At 41.7% G+C, this 20417-nt stretch overlaps 1 protein-coding gene across 3 annotated transcripts in view; it reads left to right on the forward strand.

Annotated features, from left to right (window-relative positions):
- Positions 1 to 20417, forward strand: part of GUCY1A2 (guanylate cyclase 1 soluble subunit alpha 2) — a 241217-nt gene that overhangs the window by 10738 nt on the left and 210062 nt on the right. For all 3 annotated transcript variants that reach the window (XM_078390083.1, XM_078390084.1, XM_072993644.2), the window contains exons 2-3: positions 7886 to 7947; positions 15792 to 15913. In XM_078390083.1, coding sequence (XP_078246209.1) covers positions 7886 to 7947; positions 15792 to 15913 — 184 coding nt within the window. The remainder of the gene's footprint in view (positions 1 to 7885; positions 7948 to 15791; positions 15914 to 20417) is intronic.

Genomic DNA, 20417 nt, shown 5'->3' on the forward strand with positions numbered 1-20417 from the left:
CTGTTGGAGGCTTGGAGGCGCTCTTCGAAGACAGGCTGGGAGCGAGCTTCACTCTCAGGCATCGCTCGCCAGCGGCTCAAGCGCTCGGGGAAAAGGGCTGGCAGCGCGCCTCATTCGCTGGCTTTCCCCCAAGACAGCGCCTCTTGCACTCTCCATCCGAAATTGCAGCCTGCCAGCGGGCAGACAGGTGGGCTGGCTGGCAGGCTGCAGTTCTGGATGAAGGGTGCAAGAGGCGCTGTCTTGGGAGAGAGCCGGTGAGCGGGGGGAGGCTTTTTTAAACTCTTGACAGCAGAGGACGCGTGGGTGCTTCAGGGGGCAGGCAAGGCAGGGGCCTTAAACTACCATCCGGCAGGCCACAAATGGCCTCCGGCCTGCATGTTTGAGACCCCTGAATTACTAAAATAAGTCACAATTAGAATTAGCCACAATTTGAAGAGTTGATTCACCAAATCGCCATGGATTCATTGGAGCTGCTCATGGATGATTTACTATGCTAAACAACAGGATTTTCACCAATATGCTACTAATTTTAACTTTTGATATTAGCAAAACATAGCTAAATAAATGCCTTGGTTCTTGGTTATTTCCTGATGACTTGTCATTATTTCTTTATCTGGGGTAGAAATCTTCCCAGGTAAAGAAAGAAGAGAGATTAGATTTCTTCAATCTGAACTGTAATTCTTCACCTGTTGCCAGAATCTGAGTTCTCTTGGTGGCTGAGTTTGCATTTAAATACATGCAGACATTTCTCTCTCTCATCTTAGAATGTAAAAATCACCCCCATGTTGAAAAGTAATATTATGGTCAGACAGGAGTTGGCAAAGTGTGTCTGGTGAGTGGCGTGTGCCCTTCTTGGGACTCCCCAAATCCCTTGCAGCCATTCTATGTCCTCTAGAGCAGTGGTCCCCAACCTTGGGCCTCCAGATGTTCTTGGACTACAACTCCCAGAAGCCTTCACCACCACCTCTACTGGCCAGGATTTCTGGGAGTTGAAGTCCAAGAACATCTGGAGGCCCAAGGTTGGGGACCACTGCTCTAGAGCACTGGTTCTTAACCTTGAGTTACTCAGGAGTTTTGGACTGCAACTCCCAGAAGCCTTCACCACCAGCTGTGCTGGCTGGGGTTTCTGGGAGTTGCATTTCAAAAGCATCCGAGTAACAAAGGTTAAGAACCACTGCTCTAGAATAATAGTTTAAAAAGTAGAGTGTTTTTGATGGAGTTTTCCTGCTCCTACAAGTTCCCGGGAGGAGTAGTTTCAAATAAAATAGGTTGGAGGAAACTGCTCCAACTCAGCCTCTCTCCCCTAAACCAAAACGATAAGTAGATGTCTAGGGATTCCTGGTTTTTATTTTTTAAATAGTTTAAACCCATCTCTTTGACATTACATGCCCAGTGCACCTCCCCAGATCTCTCTTAGGTGTGCAAATATTTCTCATCCCTCTATTAAGAAGAGAAAAGTGTCGATGGTACTGAATGTTGCATGCAACTGTGAAAGGTGAAAATGGTGCTCCCATTTGCCCTAAAAAAATTTCAAACAGAAGCTAGCTTTCAACTCTAGCCCTTCTGTTTGTAATGTTGAGGGGTCTAATAAAGGTATCACCCACACTTGCCTTTGGATTGTGCACAAGAAAAACATGTTTCTCTTTTCTTTTTTGTTAGACACTGCACCTCTGTTGTTTTCAGCTATCTGATGCCATTTTGAAATTGAGATGGTACTGGATCGTCACTCTTGGGCCCTAGTAACTGGCATGTTCTCCTTCTTTCCACAGATAAAAGGATTTTTGCTCTTACTCTGTTTCCTGCAAGGTCTTGCTTCTCTCCCCCCCCCCCAATCTTGTCTTTGATCTTAACCCTTTGGTGTAAAGATTTTAGCTGGGTGGTTCTTAAAATAGATGTCTTTGTGTATGCGCAGCCTAAGCAGTCAGCAAAAACCTGACTGTTAATCTTCTTTTGAGTGTCCATATATGACTAGAAAGCTCTGTTTAGCTCAATTGGACACTAGTTTCATAAGCTTGCTGTAAGTCTAGATATATCCATAGCTAATGGTCCCAAATAAATTAAACTCTATCCAGGTATTATGTAAGTGTGTATACAGTGAAGAGATCATGCTAGCCCAGTTCTCTCCAGCTTTATGTTGATCATGCAACAGTGGCAGTCTAAAGAAGCGAAGGATTTCTATTTTTTTAAGTTCTGCATATGAGCCAGAAGGTGAGAAAGTTTCTCGCCCACATGATGGGCCTACCTGCAGAAAACCCCTGTTCAGACAGTTGTTTTTGTGTGGTTAAAGTGGCACAGTGGTTAAACTACAGTACTGCAGTCAGGACTCTGCTTATGACTTCAGTTCGATCCTGACTGCTCAGGTAACTGACTCAAGGTTGACTCAGCTTTCCAGCCATCTGAGGTTGGTAAATTGGGTACCCAACTTGCTGGGGAGGGGACAATGTGTAGCCTGAATAATTAAATTGTAAACTACCTAAAGTATGCTCTAAGTGCTATGGAGTTGGTATATCAGCATCACAATTTGCTTTAAAGTGATGACAGAGAAGGGTTGGATGAGACACTCCGTTCATTACTATTGGAGTCCATGGGCTTTCACAGTGGAAGGAAGGGCATGTTATGGGGATAGCTCTAAAGGTGTACAGTTGGTTTCAGACCATGGTGGCTTCATATCCATGATCAAGTAACTGAGACATCATCGCTGGCTGCCAAGCTTCCCTCCAGCTGGCTTTTCCGCTGTGCTGAAACGCAAATGCCCCCAGACAGGTGATGTAACAATGAAGATAGTAATGTAAGCAGATTAGAAACCACTAACACCACTGAAGACGATGTGAAAGAAAACAGATGCAGGAGAGATGTTGTTGTGTGTAGTTCAACTGCCTACGTTTTTAAAATAGAGTTCCCCTAGTGTCTTTGTTTAGTTTTAATTGTGCCAAATCTGGTGACAAATCAAAGTGACACTAGGTTTCACTATAAAAGCAAAGATAGAGATCATATAATTACTGAGAAAGAACATGATATTCTTCCTTCTGTTCTTCCTTCACAAGAAGAATAGGTAGCATAGAGTTCCTTCCTTCCTTCCTTCCTTCCTTCCTTCCTTCCTTCCTTCCTTCCTTCCTTCCTTCCTTCCTACCTACCTACCTACCTACCTACCTACCTACCTACCTACCTACCTACCTACCTACCTACCTACCTACCTACCTACCTACCTACCTACCTACCTACCTACCTACCTACCTACCTACCTACATAGGAAGAGGTATTCTGTTCATCAGGTACTTAGCATTTAAACACCTGCATCACCAAGTGGGTGAAAGCTGATGCCCCCTGTACGTGTGGCCTCATTTAGACAGAGCTGCTCTTTGATTTTATTGAACTTTTTAAAAAAGAGCATGCTGGATTCTTTTAAAATGTTTTCCTGAGATAGTAAATTTAACTCCTGCTGAGAGCAGAAATAATTGCCTGATGTGGGCTTAAAAAAAACACGTTAAAAGGTTTAGCTCAGTTTTTCGCCTTTATTTTTCAAGTCTATGCTGAACAAGTTATCTAAATAGAAAGGAACACTTAAATAGCTAGTGTCTGCAAGTTATTTTTTAAAAAGTCTTCTGCTTCAAATTTATATTGGATATTGTATGGATCTTATGCTTTGGCTCCCTTTGCACTGAGGATAATTAAGTTGCGATTTATCAATATTTGTATTATATTGGCTTGGCAGGATTGACCTGCTTTCATACTTTTTGGCAGGAATCAGGAGAGGTGATTAAATCATTTAGGTTGCGAAATACAGCTGTAGTTCAAGGTTGCCTCATGGAGTCCATCTAATAAGCAACGTATATTTACCTTTGCATGAAAGGACCATTGTTCTCTACTTGATTTTCTTCCTACAGGTTTTTTCAAAAGTTTTGTGTTCTTTTTTTGAAGCCGTGTTTCCTAGAATTAATGCAATATATGAATGTAATTCTTCCAGTATTGCTTTTGTTGGAGAAGTATGTAGGAAATCCAAGTTTTTCACCCCACTGAGTCAAGAAACTTTGGTCCAGCCACACACTCTTAGTCTGATTGACCTCACAGGTTAGTTGTGAGGATAAAGTGGGAGGAGAGCTACACATATGCTGCTTTCACTTTGGTGGAGGCTAGAAATAAAGGCCAAAAGTGGTCAGTCAAGTCCATCTTAAGCAGCCTAATTGAATGGATGGTAAGGACACTCTGCCAGGGGGAACTTGAATTCTTTGGAGGAAAAGTTACTATCAAACAAAAAATGACCATTCACGTATTTAAAGAGAAGGGGCTTAAAGGAGCAGGCCAAGATTCACCATGCAGACGTAACATCTGTAGGGTAAATAGGAATCAGAGGTTAACCGGATATTACCAGGATTGAAAAAATAATGGATAACCTCTTAAAGGTAAAGGTTCCCCTTGACATTTAGTCCAGTTGTGTCCGACTCTAGGGTGCGGTGCTCATCCCTGATTCCAAGCCATAGAGCCAGCGTTTGTCCATAGACAGTTTCCGTGGTCACGTGGCCAGCACGACTAGACACGGAACACCGTTACCTTCCCACTGAGGTGGTACCTATTTATCTACTCGCATTTACATACTTTCATACTGTTAGGTTGGCAGGAGCTGGGACAAATGATGTCTAGTAGATTCTGTCTTATGACTGTTGCAGCACAAGTTAACCCGCAGCGCCACCACATCCCCTTAGGATAACCTCTTACCCAGATGCATAAACTTTCAATGCCTTTGGCAAGTATGATGATGATCCCTGTGCAAACCCAGAGTAGAAGACTAGCAGTGTAAAATAAAATGTATTCTGTTTTTCATGTTGAGTATTTTTCCAGACCTCCTAAAAAAAAAACTGGTGTGAGTTTAACCCGTATGTATGTATGTATGTATGTATGTATGTATGTATGTATGTATGTATGTATGTATGTATGTATGTATGTATGTATGTATGTATGTATGTATGTATGTATGTATGTATGTATGTGTGTGTGTGTGTGTGTGTGTGTGTGTGTATGTATGTATGTATGTATGTATGTATGTATGTATGTATGTATGTATGTATGTATGTATGTATCACTTTTAGAAGGACCCAAGGTGGCTTATATCATTGAAAGACAATATGTAAAAGCTAAAAAAAACCCCACAGTAAATATATACATATTTAAAAAGAATTAAAACAAACCACACTAAAAAAGTAACCCCCCCTCCCCACTAAAAACACATTAAGAGCAGTAAGGCTCTCATCGGTCACTCAGGGAAAACTTTGCCTGAAGAGAAAGGTCTTTGTCTGCTTGTTGGAAGGACAGCAGAGATGAGGCTAGCTTGGCCTCCTGTGGGAAGGAGTTCTGGAATCTGGGTGCAACAACAGAGAACGCTCTCCTATGTCTCCACCAAGCTCACTTGTGAAGGCAGTGGGACCAAGAGAAAAGCTTTTCCTGATGATTTTAATTATCAGGCAGGCTCATAAAGGGAGATGTGGTCCTTGAGATAGCTTGGACCTAATTCTTATTAATTCTAGTAAGGGAGGGAAAGAGAGGCTTGTGACTGGGTATTCCGTGCTACTTAGTCCGTGTTTTATTCCTCTCTGGGGCTTTTTGTGTCTGCTTTTGTCTGTCTAGGCCTAAGGTCCTCCGGATGTTGGACTACCATATTTTTCTCTGTATAAGACCCCCCTTTTCTAATCCAATTTTTTTTTCTTTGTAAGAAAGTGGAGGGGCAAAGTGATTCCTCCCTTCCCCCTACATTTTTGTTGCAAAAAGCAGCTTTCCCCCTCCACATTTTGGAAAGAAAATGTAGGGGGCCAGCAGAAGTCGCTTTCCCCCCTCCATTTTCTTTGCAAAACATGGAGAGGGAAAGCGGGGCTCAAAGCGCTTTGATCCCTCCCCCCTTACTTCCGAGTATAAAACGACCCTACATTTTTCCTTTAATTATTTTAGAGAAAAGTGTTGTTTAATACACAGAAAAATACGGTACATCTCATCATCCCTCGCCATTGATGTTGGTGTGAGTGATGGCAATGGGAGTCCAATCTGCTCTAGACACATAAAGTGTGGAAGAATGGTCTATTCTTTTCATACAGTGACCTTCCAGGCTGAGATTACATAGCTGTGCAAAGTGAGCCCTTGCCTCCACCCCAAGGAGGTGGGCAGATGGAAAGACTATTGCCATGCCTTCTGAAAGGAAACTTATTTCCTCTTTCTGATCTCTTATGGTGCCCTTCATAGTGGTACGCAGGTCACATGTTGCTGGACTGTTTTGCCCATATTGCAGCAAAGTCCCCAAATTTAGCAGTTTCCCTTCAATCTCTCATTGATTAGTGGCCAGCATTTAATCATTCTTAAAATATCTTTAGATTGGGGTCATTGTGGTGAAAGAAAATGGTGGCCTCTCTTACCTTCAGAGCTTTAAGGCAGTGGTTCTTAACCTTTGTTACTCGGATGCTTTTGAACTGCAACTCCCAGAAACCCCAGTCAGGACAGCTGGTGGTGAAGGCTTCTGGGAGTTGCAGTCCAAAACTCCTGAGTAACCCAAGGTTAAGAACCAGTGCTTTAAGGGACCTCCGCAGAACTTTGCCCTCACTCAGTCACTTTCTCCTTACTCTCAAAATTGACACAATGCCACCACTATGAGTAGAACATTGGTGTGGGATTTTAGATCAGTTGTGGGACTACCTTTATCCCTAATGGGGTGCTGAGAAGTATGTGTGAGGGCTGGAAATGTGAATAGGATGAAGCCTCATGTGTTGGAGTCACCACCAATATCTTGTGCTTTCATTTTACAACGTTGTTGTGTTGGGACTATGAGGCCTGTTCTGCTCACATTCAGTTGGATGCAGATAGAACTTTCCCTTATTGTGTGGAAGAGTTTGCTTGTATTCGGTTGATTTTGAACAGGACATTCATTCAAACCTCATTGTTTGGGAAAAGAAGACTGAGGGGAGATATGATAGCATTTTTCAAATACTTGAAGGGTAGTCATTTATTTTAAAGGAGGGACAGGATCTGTTCTCGATCATCCCAGAGTGCCGGATACATAATAACAGGCTCAAGCTACAGGAAACCAGATTTAGGCAGAATTTCCGGAAAAAACTTTCTTAACTGTTCGAACAGTATGACAGTGGAACCAGTTATCTTGGGAGGTCGTGAGCACTTCAGCGCTGGACGTATTCAAGAGAAAATTGGACAACTGTCTGTCAAATCTTGTTTGAATTGGATTCCAGCATTGAGAAGGCAGTTGGACTTGATGGTCTTATAAGCCCCTTCCGAATCAAATATTCTGTGTTTCTATGATTCTATCAATAAAGAGAGAGTTAAAATGGAGTTGTTGTTTTGTAATTACGATGTTCCCTCTCGGTAGAAATGCTCGGAAGACATTTACCATTCAGTTCCAAACTAGATATAGCACATGCATTCATGTTAGTGTTTCCCTGACTTTAATGAAATGTGGCCTGGAGACACCGTAGCTGGGAGCAGAAGCCTGGTAAGAGAGGGAGATGTTGACATTTACTTTGGGCCTTAGTGGCTGTCATCTCATTCTGCTTGTGTTATATTTTTCTTTTCACTGCTCTTTGTATTTAGTTGTGCTGGTGTTTAAGAAATGACTGCTGATTTAACAGAGGACTGAAATATCAGGAAGGAGCCTTGAAATATTGATATGTTTGTGGAACAAAAACAGCTTGCTACTTCTGGGCAGGTTTCTTCCTGTTACCCTGGGGGGAGCATAGCAGAAGTGTGAAGAGAGGAAAAAAGTGTGCAATTGGGAAAACATACATTAGATTAAGCAATAATTTCAGTAGTTGCTTCCATTCAGATGTCGCGCTGAGAGCTAAACTGACTGAAAAACTGCTGATAACATTTTTATTATTATTTGTTGTTTATTCTGCAGCCTCAGACCATAAGGCAGACTCTCCAGAGGACACTGCAACATTATGAGCATCAAGTTACTGGGTAAGTAGAGCAGTTTTCTCCAAGATGGCAAGCAACGGATAGATAGGCAGGACAGTAGGTAATAAATAATAGGAACTTATCAGTGGCTGCTAAAATAAATCGTAGCAGGTATTTGCACCACATAAGCCAAAATGGCCAACACCACAACAGTATGTGGAGTATCTTAACTTTTGAAGATTTTATGGATAATTTCTTTTGTAACAGTCATTTGTATTTTTATTTCGCTTTGTGTGTTTTAATCTCTCATAAATCTGTCAGGAATGAAAGACAAAGTAAAGAACTGACTCTTGCGTCTAAGGCTTGAAAGTTTTGACTAAAGCAGTTTTTTGTAGTTGAAATGTCAGAGGAAGCTAATTCGAATACAAGGAAAAAGTAAGGTAATTTGCAAATTATATGAGGTGAGAAAAGGTATTGTTGTGGACTCAGATGCTTTTGATAGTTAAGAAATTCCCATTTCCAATCAGGAGCTGTCCATAGTGTCTGCTTCTAGCAACATTTCAGATTTTTTTTTTGTTAATAAGTCTGATCCCTTATGGTTAGTCTGTAGTTGGAGCTTTTATACCTTGTATGAAGTTCTGTATATATTCCAGCATTTATTATTTTTAAGTAGTCTACAGTAACTACGTTCAGTGCAAACTCTTTTTCTTTCTTTTTTTGGAAGGAGGATTTTATGCCTTAAGATCTCTATTCAGGTTCCCCAATAGCTGACTTGCAAGAGTTTTTGTGAGTTTTCTACATTTTGGCACTTCTTTGCAATAAATAAAATAAATATTGCAACCTCAGAAGTGTTAATTGTAAAAAAAAATCCACATCACTGTGTATTTTGATGGAATCATTTATATTTTGAGAAGAAAACCTTGCATTTTGTGCAAAGCATAATTTTTTAGTGTAAAATAGGTGTTTTTTTTTTTCCAAAACTCACAGCTTTCATGTGAAGGTTGCCTATGATGAAAACCCTCTTTTTGTGGTCATTGGAGTGACAAATCTTGCACCAGTTACTTTTTTTGAGGGGTGATATTCAGACACCTTTTCCTTTGAGGATCAAGAAATTTGTGAGTAATTGTTACATTCTTAGGAAAATCAAACTTCTCCCTCTTGCTGGAGCATCATATCAGGACCAAAGAAATTTACTGATTGTTGTGGACCTGTAAGAGTGGGGAAAGAACCTGGAAAGCTACCTTTTTAGAACTGCAGCCTTGGGTGGGTTACGACAGGGGTAGGAGTCTGTCCCCAATCCCGGTCATAAGCTGCCCTGACTACATACAGCTTAAGGGGGATTCTGGGAGATGTAATTTAGAGACTTGCCCAAGACTGCACAAGCTGATTTTACTTTGCAAGAAGCATAGTGGGGAATTGGAAGTCTCAACCTTTGGTTCCACATCCAAATACCTAAACCACTGAGCTAGCCTGCCAAATAATCATCATATGCCATTACTTAATATTATTTTGGGATAGTTTTCTGGAGAGTTCATCCTAGGCAGTGAATCGTATTGCATTGTAATGCTTGAAAATAAAATTAAGTGTCTTGTGTGGCCACTAAATAAAGAGATAAAGATGGTTACGATGATGATGATGATGATGATGATGATTTTGCCTGATAGAATAGAATGAACCTTTTTAAAAAGCACAGAGATTCCGTTGGCTGCATTCAGGATTTTAATATTTTTAGCACAGAGCAGATACAATAGTGTGACCTTTATGTAGAATGCATCATGCAGTGGTTTGTTAATTAATGGGGCAGTGCCTTTGGCATTGTAGCAGAGTTTTTAGACCTCAGCCTAACTGCTTTTCTATTGCACTCAGGAGATGTCGCTTAATTTTAATAGAAGACGGTATGCAATTTCAGTTTTGCTGTTTGTTTCAGTCCCAGTGAATGTTTACACGATTTAATTGCGGTGTAAAACAATGAACTGTATTGAAACAAATAGAAGACTGGAGAGGAAGGGACCTTATAGTCACAGTCATTTCCCCCCCCTGTAATTTATTTTCCAGTAATTGTTTGTGCTTTCAGCTGTGCAAACAATAGGCAGTTTTAAAATATAATAAATATAATTATATAAAACAGAAAGAATTCTACAGTTTCAAGATGTTTGAAAATATCCGAAGCTCAGAAACAATAATAGGTTGGTTGACAGCAGCCGGTATCAAGAAGGTCAACATTTATTTATTTATTTACTGTCCCATCTAGTGACACCTACTACTTGGGGTGGTTTACAGAATAGACTGGTGAACCTTCACTCCCCCAACGGCCCACATGCAAACCCAAACAATATGGTGATGTAACCCAAACACCGCATTTACAGATGAACATTCACCACAGCTGGTAATCTGTTCTTGAAGATCAATTTATAAAGTCCTGTCTTTAAACTTTTGCTAAAAGTGGGACAGGACAGAGCCTAGCACACCTCTCATAGCAGTTTATTCCACAGAGTAGGGTCCACTACTGAGAAGGTCCAATTTCTCATCATATTTTAAGCCTCTTAAATCAGTGTCCTGGACCCTTCATGCGAGGCAGGAGAGAAAGCTGAACACGTTCCATATGTGTTGCCTCCGATGCATTTTTGGTATCACCTAGCAGGACAAAGTTCCAAACAGAGTAGTCCTAGAACGAGCTGGAATTTTTAGCATGTATACACTACTGAAACCGTGACGTCTACGTTGGCTTGGGCACGTCGTGAGAATGGCCGATGGTTGGATTCCAAAGGATCTCCTGTATGGAGAATTAGTACAGGGAAATTGCCCCAGAGGGAGATCACAGCTGCGATACAAGGACATCTGCAAGCGGGATCTGTAGGCCTTAGAAATGGACCTCAACAGATGGGAAACCCTGACATCTGAGCGTTCAGCCTGGAGGCATGCGATGCATACCCTCACCCAGCAGGCTGAGGTAAAGAGGCAGTCACGAAAGCAGCAAAATCAGGGAGCTAGACGGGGTACAGATTGTATTTGTCCTAAGTGTGGAAGGGATTGTCACTCTCGAATTGGCCTTCTCAGCCACACTAGACGCTGTTCCAAGTCCTCCATGCAGAGCACGATGCCATAGTCTCTTGAGACTGAAGGATGTCTATGATGAAATCACTGTCCCCCAATACTGAATCAAACCATTGGTCCACCTGGCTTAAGAATAAGAATAACGTGCCGATATTTAATAGAAACATAGGTTTTTGGTTAAAACATGTATCTCTTATATAATACCAGTCAATGTTTTATAATTTTTATTCACTGCCCCTGGCATTTTTGAATAATGATAATGATATGGCATTAACATTCAGGGGTTTCTAGGTACCTCTAGAGAATGTAGGGAAGTACTGTATTGTGCAGCGTGTCCAAGGCCACACAGGCTGGCTCTACCTGTAGGGGGCACCGTTGTGGAATCAAACTGCCAACCTCTGGCTCCTTAGCCGGAGACCTAAAGCACGAAGCTATCCGGTCAGTTGCCAAGCACTGACAAGACTGATTGGGTGACTCCACAGTCATCTTTTTATTAATGGAACATTCTGGAAACTGAAAGTAGTGGCAAAGCACAAACTGTTCTACTGAGTGCAACCCCTCCTTAATTCATAAAAAATACCCACAAAATCATTAAACACCGGGTTTTGAAAACACAATTCAGAAAGGGAATAACCACCATTGTTATTTGGCATGTAGTTCAGAGACAACCACTGCTGGGTTAAGACCTACTGAGGACTTAGGCTAATTTGACTTTATGAGGTCCCCTAACATTACTCCAAAACATGTACCATGTATAACTTGATATTTATTATTGAGGCAGAGTTATATTTGCAGTTATATTCTTATATTGGAAAACTTATCCTGCAGTTTAGCTTGCATGTAAATCTGACACTGAAGAAAGCAATCAGGTACAGTACTTTCATCCGTGCTTCCCCCCCCCCCCCCCGCATTCTACAAGAATTTTCCTATGGATTCTTATTCTAGGTCATTGACTCAAGTATGGATAAGTCATTCCCCAGGACTGTGTTGCTTAAGCAGCGGTGACAAAGGACACTTGTCAGACAGTGTCCTTGGCTCATGTATAGTGAACCTCCATGCCCTGGCAACTTTGGCATACTGTTCAAGTCAGGTCAGAAGGGTGCATTTAAAATTCATTCCAGCTGTCTTCCAATTCTTCTGAAACTGTCGGAGGGTTGGAGGTTTGTCCTTGTGCCTTCTGCCAAAACCATTTTGTCAAGCTGAGATCTCAAGGTCCTCCTTGGTGTTAAGAATGCTACCATGTCTAGGAAAGTACCTGGGGCAGAATGGGGGAAGGAGGTGTGGGTCGTGAAATCATCCATGCGTCTTTACTCACAGTTTCATGTGGCGGATGGAACAGATGTGGGGGGGAATGGAGTGGAAACCAAAGGCTGCTTTTCTTTTAAAGCTTACATTCCTATAAAATGAGAGCAGAGTTTCTCTCTCTCTCTCTCTCTCTCTCTCTCTCTCTCTCTCTCTCTCTCTCTGTTGAATTGCCTCCAGCACTTTCCTTACATTATTCTCTCCTTCCTCTTCTTCTTTCTTTACCTCCTACAGCAAATTCTTTCCTGGTGTGAGCTCCCTTGTTAGGTAAGCTCCAAGCAATTGCCAATACTTAAAAATGAGAAAAGTCCATGGTTCTTAGGTAAAATCTACTGGAGTTAAAAATTGCATATTTTTTTTGGTTAAGGATGGAGCTGGAAACCTGGTTTGCTACTTCTGTGCTTTAGAGTTGCAGGAGATGTTCTTATTTCAGGGAAGAAACTACAGCTAGAAAGCTCACAAATGATGCTTTTTCCAGGCTCTAGCTGCCAAAATCTCCTAGCCAGCATGGCCAGTGACTCTTGGTGGGGTGATATTTGAACCTTTCTCTGCTGAACGTGGTGGCGCTGCGGGCTAAACCGCAGAAGCCTGTGCTGCAGGGTCAGAAGACCAAGCAGTTGTAAGATCGAATCCACGCGACGGAGTGAGCGCCCGTCGCTTGTCCCAGCTCCCGCCAACCTAGCGGTTCGAAAGCATGCAAATGCAAGTAGATAAATAGGGACCACTTCGGTGGGAAGGTAACACCGTTCCGTGTCTAAGTCGCACTGGCCATGTGACCACGGAAGATTGTCTTAGGACAAAACGCTGGCTCCATGGCTTGGAAACGGGGATGAGCACCGCCCCCTAGAGTCGAACACGACTGGACAAAAATTGTTAAGGGGAACCTTTACCTTTACTTTTACCTTACCACTGAAAAACTTCTAGTCTTTCCCCCGAGAAACCTATCACCACTTCCCAACATCTGGGGTTTCCAGAAGTTTGCCATATCAGATGGGAAGAGTGGAGGGAGTATAGGGATTCCTGTATTTATCGAATGTAGATATATTAATGCGTTTTTAAAAGAACTTAAAACAGTTTTTAATCTTTATTGATGTTTAATTGTTTTTAATATAATTTTTGTACAGCATTTCGAACCTGTTTTGTATGCTTTTAATTGTTGTGAGCTGCCTTGGGTCTCCTATGTGGAGAAAGGTGTCATACAAACAAACAAACAATGGAAGGGTCAAAGCACACCTCCTTGGGTCGTTCTGCAACCTGCTATTCCCTGAGATTTCAGGACCAAAGCCAACGACCAGAGGTGAACCCTGGTGACATTGTAGAGGGCAGGTCAAGCAGAAAGTGGGAGGGAGTCTGGACTATCTTCTGGGCCAGTTGATTATGGAAAAGGGCACAGGAGATGGATTCAAAGCGGATAAACTAATGGCTAATCAGGTAATGGAGCTAAGGGAGCTAAATAGATCAAGGCGCCTGGCTGTGGAACTAGGTGTCAGGTTATGAGATTTTCATAATTTTAGGACTCCCAGTCCCGGAAGTCATCTCAAATCCCAAGCAGACTTTTGAAACTGGGAGAGGATAAACCAGAAGGTGGACAAGATGTCTTTCTACCCCCATATTGTGCTTCTCTCCATCTGTCTCAACTGGGAAGCAGAAGGAATCTAAGGCAGTTGCACCTTCTTCCTGGGAACTGCCCCATAGGACTATGACTAGGGTAGCCTTGTTACCTATTTGACTCTGTAGGGGGAGCTTTTTACTGAACTGCTCTCTTACAGACTAATTGACTAAGGGGATTTTTTAAGGTGGCGCTGCAGGTTAAACCGCAGAAGCCTCTGTGCTGTAAGATCTGTAGATCTTCAGCTGTAAGATCGAATCCACATGACAGAGTGAGCGCCTGTCGCTTGTCCCAGCTCCCGCCAACCTAGCGGTTCGAAAGCATGCAAATGTGAGTAGATAAATAGGGACCACCTTGGTGGGAAGGTAACAGTGTTCCATGTCTAAGTCGCACTGGCCATGCGACCACGGAAGATTGACTTCAGACAAAACGCTGGCTCTATGGCTTGGAAACGGGGGATGAGCACCGCCCCCTAGAGTCGAACACGACTGGACAAAAATTGTCAAAGGGAACCTTTACCTTTACCTTTATTCTGTTTTACTTGTCTTTTTAATATTATGCTTGTTATGAATTTCAATATATTTGTTTAATGATTTTTAAATATTGTAATAATTTGTTATTTGGCTTTTAACTTGGTTTCTTTTAAATACCATGAGCCACCTTGGATCCTGTAGGACAGTGTTTCCCAGTCTAAGGGTCGTGACCCCCAAGTGTTTTCTGGGGCATCGCGGGTTGCCTTATATGTGTTGTAGCCCTTGTTAAATAAAGTCTTCCTTGACTTTTTGGTGCTGGATATTAAAGTTAGCATGTATGTGTAGGTATGAGAAACAGGCCTTTTGGGGGTGAAATAAGCCTCTACTTTCTGAGAAGGGGTCTTTATCCCTTAAAAATGCCTTCTTATGAGAACATGGGGGAGGGTGCAGACTAATTGACTCATATAAAAGATGGCCAAAAACTTGGAAAAGGTTGGGAACCATTGCTCCAGGAAAAAGATGGTATATAAATACTATATATAAATAAAAATGAATAAAAAGCAAGTATCCATCAGTTTAGAGACCACATCAGCTGTCCAGAAATATAGAAGATGCTTCTATATACTCAGAGGACTTAGTGGGTGTATAGCAGTATACAAACTGGAGAGTGGAAAGAAAAATACATTTCTGAAATTCCCCAAGGCATTCTGACATGTACTATTTATGAGTTTATCAAGTACTGGCAAGGGGAGACGGTGGGAAGGAGAAGTGGGAAGAAAGTAGAAAACAGACACACTGTGTGAGTCTTTCAGGTAAGTCTATAGTGAAGGGTAATCGCAAAACAATTTGTGTGTGTATCCATTTTGCGGGGAAGGGCAAGGAATAGAAAATAAAGGACAGATGGGCATGGAAGCGCAAACCTTGTTCATACAAAACAGTGGCTGCTTTTTGCTACTGACACAGCGGGAAATTCAGCAGTAGTGGCTTTGGAAATCCTCAATACTTCATATAACCTCACCACATATACTGGGGGAATATGTTTCAGAAAGAGGGTGGAACATGTTTTGTGGAAGACTCAGGTGTGGATTGCAAGTTCCACTTGATATTGGTGAATATTAATCCATAGTCATACCATTAAAGAATCCCCCCAGAGACCCCAATGTGAGAATGGATCATTTTATTCTGTCCTTCTGCTTCCCACTCTTCAACCCATTTTCAGTCAATAAGAGAACCTGTTACACACCTTGATATACATATAATCTTTGGTGAAAGACTTTGTTAAAGGCTTTTTGGATTCCCCAGGTCGTCTGCTCTCTTCACTTTGACTCTTAGAACAACTGTGAAAGATGGATCAGCCAGGAGTTTCGAAAAAGCCATGCTGATTCTTCTCTCTTAGGAGTTTAATAATTCTAAATGCCATGGCTCGTCTTTGTTTCATCATCACATACCTCTTTTATGTTTTTTTCTAGTTACAGGGATGCTGAAAAGAACTTCCACAATATCTCCAACCGATGCTCCTACGATGACCACTCTGGCAGTGATGAAACTGAAGATGTCTCAGGAATTCTGCAGTGTACAGCAAATATACTTGGTACTGTGTATATTTGTGCATTTGTATTCTTCTTACCAGGAATTGTTCCCTTAGAGTGTGACTGTGCTGCACTCAAGTTTGAGTTGGGGTTGGCACTATCAACATTGAACTTTTTAGTGTTGACTACAGGACATAAAGTTAAGCACAGGGAAGCCTGGCCTTTTCTAATAGGCTTCTTTTTTGTGTGGGCAAATAAAGGGGTGCTTTATTTGGTACCAGTTCAACTGTCGTCACATTTCTCGGTTTTCTGGCATGTATCTGTCTCAATTAAAGGAGCAGTTGTGGTCTCCTCCTACAGTGATGGTGACATCTTCAGTGGGGCACAGTATTACAGCAGGATAATTCCCTTCAACTAAGAGCCTGCTCTTTTCCCTCCTCTGAACAATTTTTGTGTTCTTTTATTATGCTTGTCAGATTTAGCACTGTATCAGATAAGTTCTATGTTACTTCCAAAAACTAAATAATAATAATAAAAAATAAGATGTGGGGAAGAGGGTAGAATTAATAAGATGGGGGCATGTTCCTAGTGAAAAATTGAGCCAGGTGGACTCTTGAGTGGGATAATTAATTGTGTTAATGTAGACAGCTGGTGATTTCAGCAGTGGAAGCTACCAGAGACCTAGCTTTCAAACTTTGAAGCAACTTCAAACATGGGTGTTCTTTTCCATGTGGTTGCACCGTGCATCACTCTTCTTGGTCTACTCAATGTCCATTTTACAGTTTCGAGCTCATAATGGGCATCAACAGTGTGTGGTGGCATCAAGGGTGTCACCACCCTTGATACCACCACACATTGTATCAGGGTGGACAAAGTACTGTTCTGGTGCTGTTTTTGAGCCCCACCGATCCTTAGTCATTCTGCGAAGAATGACGGGTAGAAAATGTGTGTTCCACCTCCAGGAGGCATCTAGGAACTTTTTTCCCCATTGGGGTATCAAGATCAGATTGATTCATTTCCCAGCTTGGTGCAATTCTCAAATGGAGTACAGTGGTGCCCCGCATAGCGAGGTTAATCCGTTCTGGATTAACCATCGCTATGGGGAAACATCGCTATACAGAACGGAAAAACCCAAAGCGATTTCTGTCCATAGAAAGCATCGGTATGCGATCGCATTAGCGATCCCAAAAAACGGATTGCTATGCGAATTCGTCGTTAAACGGTGCACTCGTTATGCGAGGCACCACTGTATTGGGGGGAAAGTGTGGCCCACAACCCGATCATCATGCATATTCTGCAGTCTGTGACAGAGAGATTGGAAATGTTGCTTTTTTGATTACTGTAGCCCGAGCTAACATAGCCACGGGCTAGGAAATTTTGGGGTTTACAGTCTGAGAACGTAACATCTCCAGACTTGGATGGAGATGCATTGTCTTGGGTGGATCTATTAGTTTCTTTAATGCAGTTCTCCTCTTACATGTTAAAGTACAGAATAGTTTGGCTATACATTTAGTAAGCTTCGTATATGTCCTAGAAAGCTGATTCAGCTCCCTGTCTTATATATGCTACACTTTAAGGATTCAATCCTATAGGTGGGTAATAAGACCCATTGAAAATAGCAAGGCTTACTTCTGAGCAGATGTGCGTAAGATATCTCTGTAAAGGTATTATAAGAATTATACTCCTTTTTCACTTGGCCCTTTCCCCTCTCTCTCTGCCATCTCTGTCATTGTCTCTGCAGTGTTTTGAACATTTTAGAAGAACAAGAGTGGTATTAATCAGCCGGTAAAACAACAAACTTGTGCCTTTGTTAGTAATACATTCATACTATTCATCATCATGTGCATGATTAACAATTCCTTAATCTTGAATTTCTGGTCCCACAATAGCTAGATTTACAAGTGTATAATCCTGTCCTATATTTATAACTTTTTTGTTAGCATAAGCTTAAATCATACAGTTTATAATTTCAGTCCATTTTGTATAAAGACTGAATAAACTCTGAACCCCATAACTCTGAATTACAAGTTCTAACACACTTTAATGTTGACAGTCAAGAAATTGAAGTGGTTAGAGATCCTGTATTTTGTTGTTGTTTAGTCATTAAGTCATGTCCGATTCTTCGTGACCCTATGGACCAGAGCACGCCAGGCCCTCCTGTCTTCCACTGCCTCCCGGAGTTGGGTCAAATTCATGTTGGTGGCTTCGATGACATTGTCCAACCATCTCATCCTCTGTTGTCCCCTGCCTTCACACTTTCCCAACATCAGGGTCTTTTCCAGGGAGTCTTCTCTTCTCATCAGATGGCGAAAGTATTGGAGCCTCAGCTTCAGGATCTGTCCTTCCAGTGATTACTTTGGTTCAACCAGCAACTCAAATGGAGATTGCCACCAAGAAATCAGAAGAACTCTGAGACTAGGAAGGTCAGCATTGAAGGAATTAGAAAAGATTGGCAAGTGTAAGGATGTGTCACTGGGGAGCAAGGCCAAGATCATTCACATTATTGTATTTATGATCATCTTGTATGGGTGTGAAAGACAGATAGTTAAGAAAGCTGACAGAAAACAAAATGTTTGAAATATGGTTCTCGAGGAGAGCTTTGTGGATACCCTGGACTACCAGAAAGCTGAATAAGTGGGTCCTATAGCAAATCAAGCCCAAACTATCTCTGGAGGCAAAAATGTTGAAATTGAGGCTGTCCTACTTTGGGCACATCATGAGAAGACAGGATTCCCTGGACAAGACAATAATGGTGGGAAAGGTAGAAAGTATCAGGAAAAGACGAAGAGCAAATACAGTGGTGCCCCGCAAGACAGGCGCTCCATTTAACGACGAAACCATTTGACATCGATGTTTTTGCGATTGCAAAAGTGATTGCAAAACGATGTTCCCTATGGGAGAATTTCGCTTTGCAATGATCGGTTCCCTGCTTCGGGAACCGATTCTCGCAAAGTGGTGATTTTCTAACAGCTGATCGGCAGTTTCAAAATGACCGCTGGGTAAACAAAAAGGTCGCCCGCTGTTTTCTGGGACGGATTCCTCGTTGCACAGGCAGCGAAAATGGCCGCGCTATGGAGGATCTTCGCTGGACGGTGACTTTCCAGCCCATAGGAACGCATTAACCGCATTTTAATGCGTTTCTATGGGCTTTTAAAAATCGCTTTACGACGTTTTTGTTGTACAGCGATTTCGCTGGAACGAATTAATGTCGTAATGCGAGGCACCACTGTATGAGATTAATTAATGCCCTAAAGGAAGCCACAGGTTTGACTCTACAAGAGCTGAGCAGGGCTGTTCAGGGCAGGACATTTTGGAGATGTCTCATTCATAGGGTTGCAAAGAGTCAGAAGCCGCTTGACAGTACACAACAACAACAATACTACATACATTTTAGTCACCAAGCTCCAGTTTATAATTCTGATCCACAAACACATTTAGCCATCCCACTTACAATGACAATCTCATAATATCCTGTTCCTAATAATGCCTCCTTCAGGTGAAGTAGTTGTAAGATCTAGCAGTTATATATATTTTAATCAAATGTTCCGATACTTGGTAGAACTATCCCTTCCAGATAATACCCCTGTTTCTTCTTTTGTTGCATTCTTTGCATTTCCTAAACACTGAGAGGAACTACGCTACCGTTGTAAACAGTCCTATAAGGCAGTCACTTCACCTGAAGAAGGCATTATTCTTAAAACATCATTCTTTATTAAAAGATAATTTTTAAATCCAAGTGCATTTAACCACCCCACTCATAGTGGGTCTCTTGACAATATCCTGTTTCTAATAATGCCTTAAGAATGATCCAGCTGGTGAAACAGTTTTATTTGGAGGAAGTTATTTGGACAAGATAATGCCTCTGTTTCTTCTGTTGTTGCATTCTCTGTATATCCGAAACGCTGAGGAGAATGAAACTCTTCCAAATAAAGGTGGTTTGCTAGCTGGACCATTCTTAAAAACGAGTTATTGTGAAACCAGAATGGCAAGATTAAAGAATTATTGCTTTGCTTCATAAATATAATGTTGAATAGTATAAATGTATCACCAAGAGAAGTGCAAGTTCATTCTTTTACAACAGTGTTTATCTTAAGTATATTTTTCATGAGTGGTTTTCTCTGCAGTGATCATGTCTCTCTCGTCTCTTCTTCCTTCTCTTGTGGTGGGATAGTGATGCAGTGATAAATTGTGAAGTGCAAGTTCTCACATGTACAGTTCCCTCAGTCACAACCCCGACACCCTTAACAAGATGTTGGAGACACATCCAAGTCTGTGCAGAAGAACAGATACAACTAGCTTAAGGGATTTTTGCCATTTCTTTTCCATGTTTTAGTAGGAAACATCTTCCCCATGCAGGGACTGCATAGAAGAACTATGGGGATTGCAGCAAGCTCAAAAAGAAGTACGACGAGGGCAGTAAGTTATGTCCTTGTCCCTTGTAATCTGATAGTCCTAAAACTTGTCTTCTAAAGTGTCTGGAGACCGTGTCCCATGGGGAACAGTTGAAAGAGTCAGAAATCTTTATCCTAGAGAAGAGATGTTTGAGATGTAATATATGAGCTATTT

The sequence above is a fragment of the Pogona vitticeps genome, chromosome 3, assembly GCF_051106095.1.
Source record: "Pogona vitticeps strain Pit_001003342236 chromosome 3, PviZW2.1, whole genome shotgun sequence".
Classification (NCBI taxonomy): domain Eukaryota; kingdom Metazoa; phylum Chordata; class Lepidosauria; order Squamata; family Agamidae; genus Pogona; species Pogona vitticeps.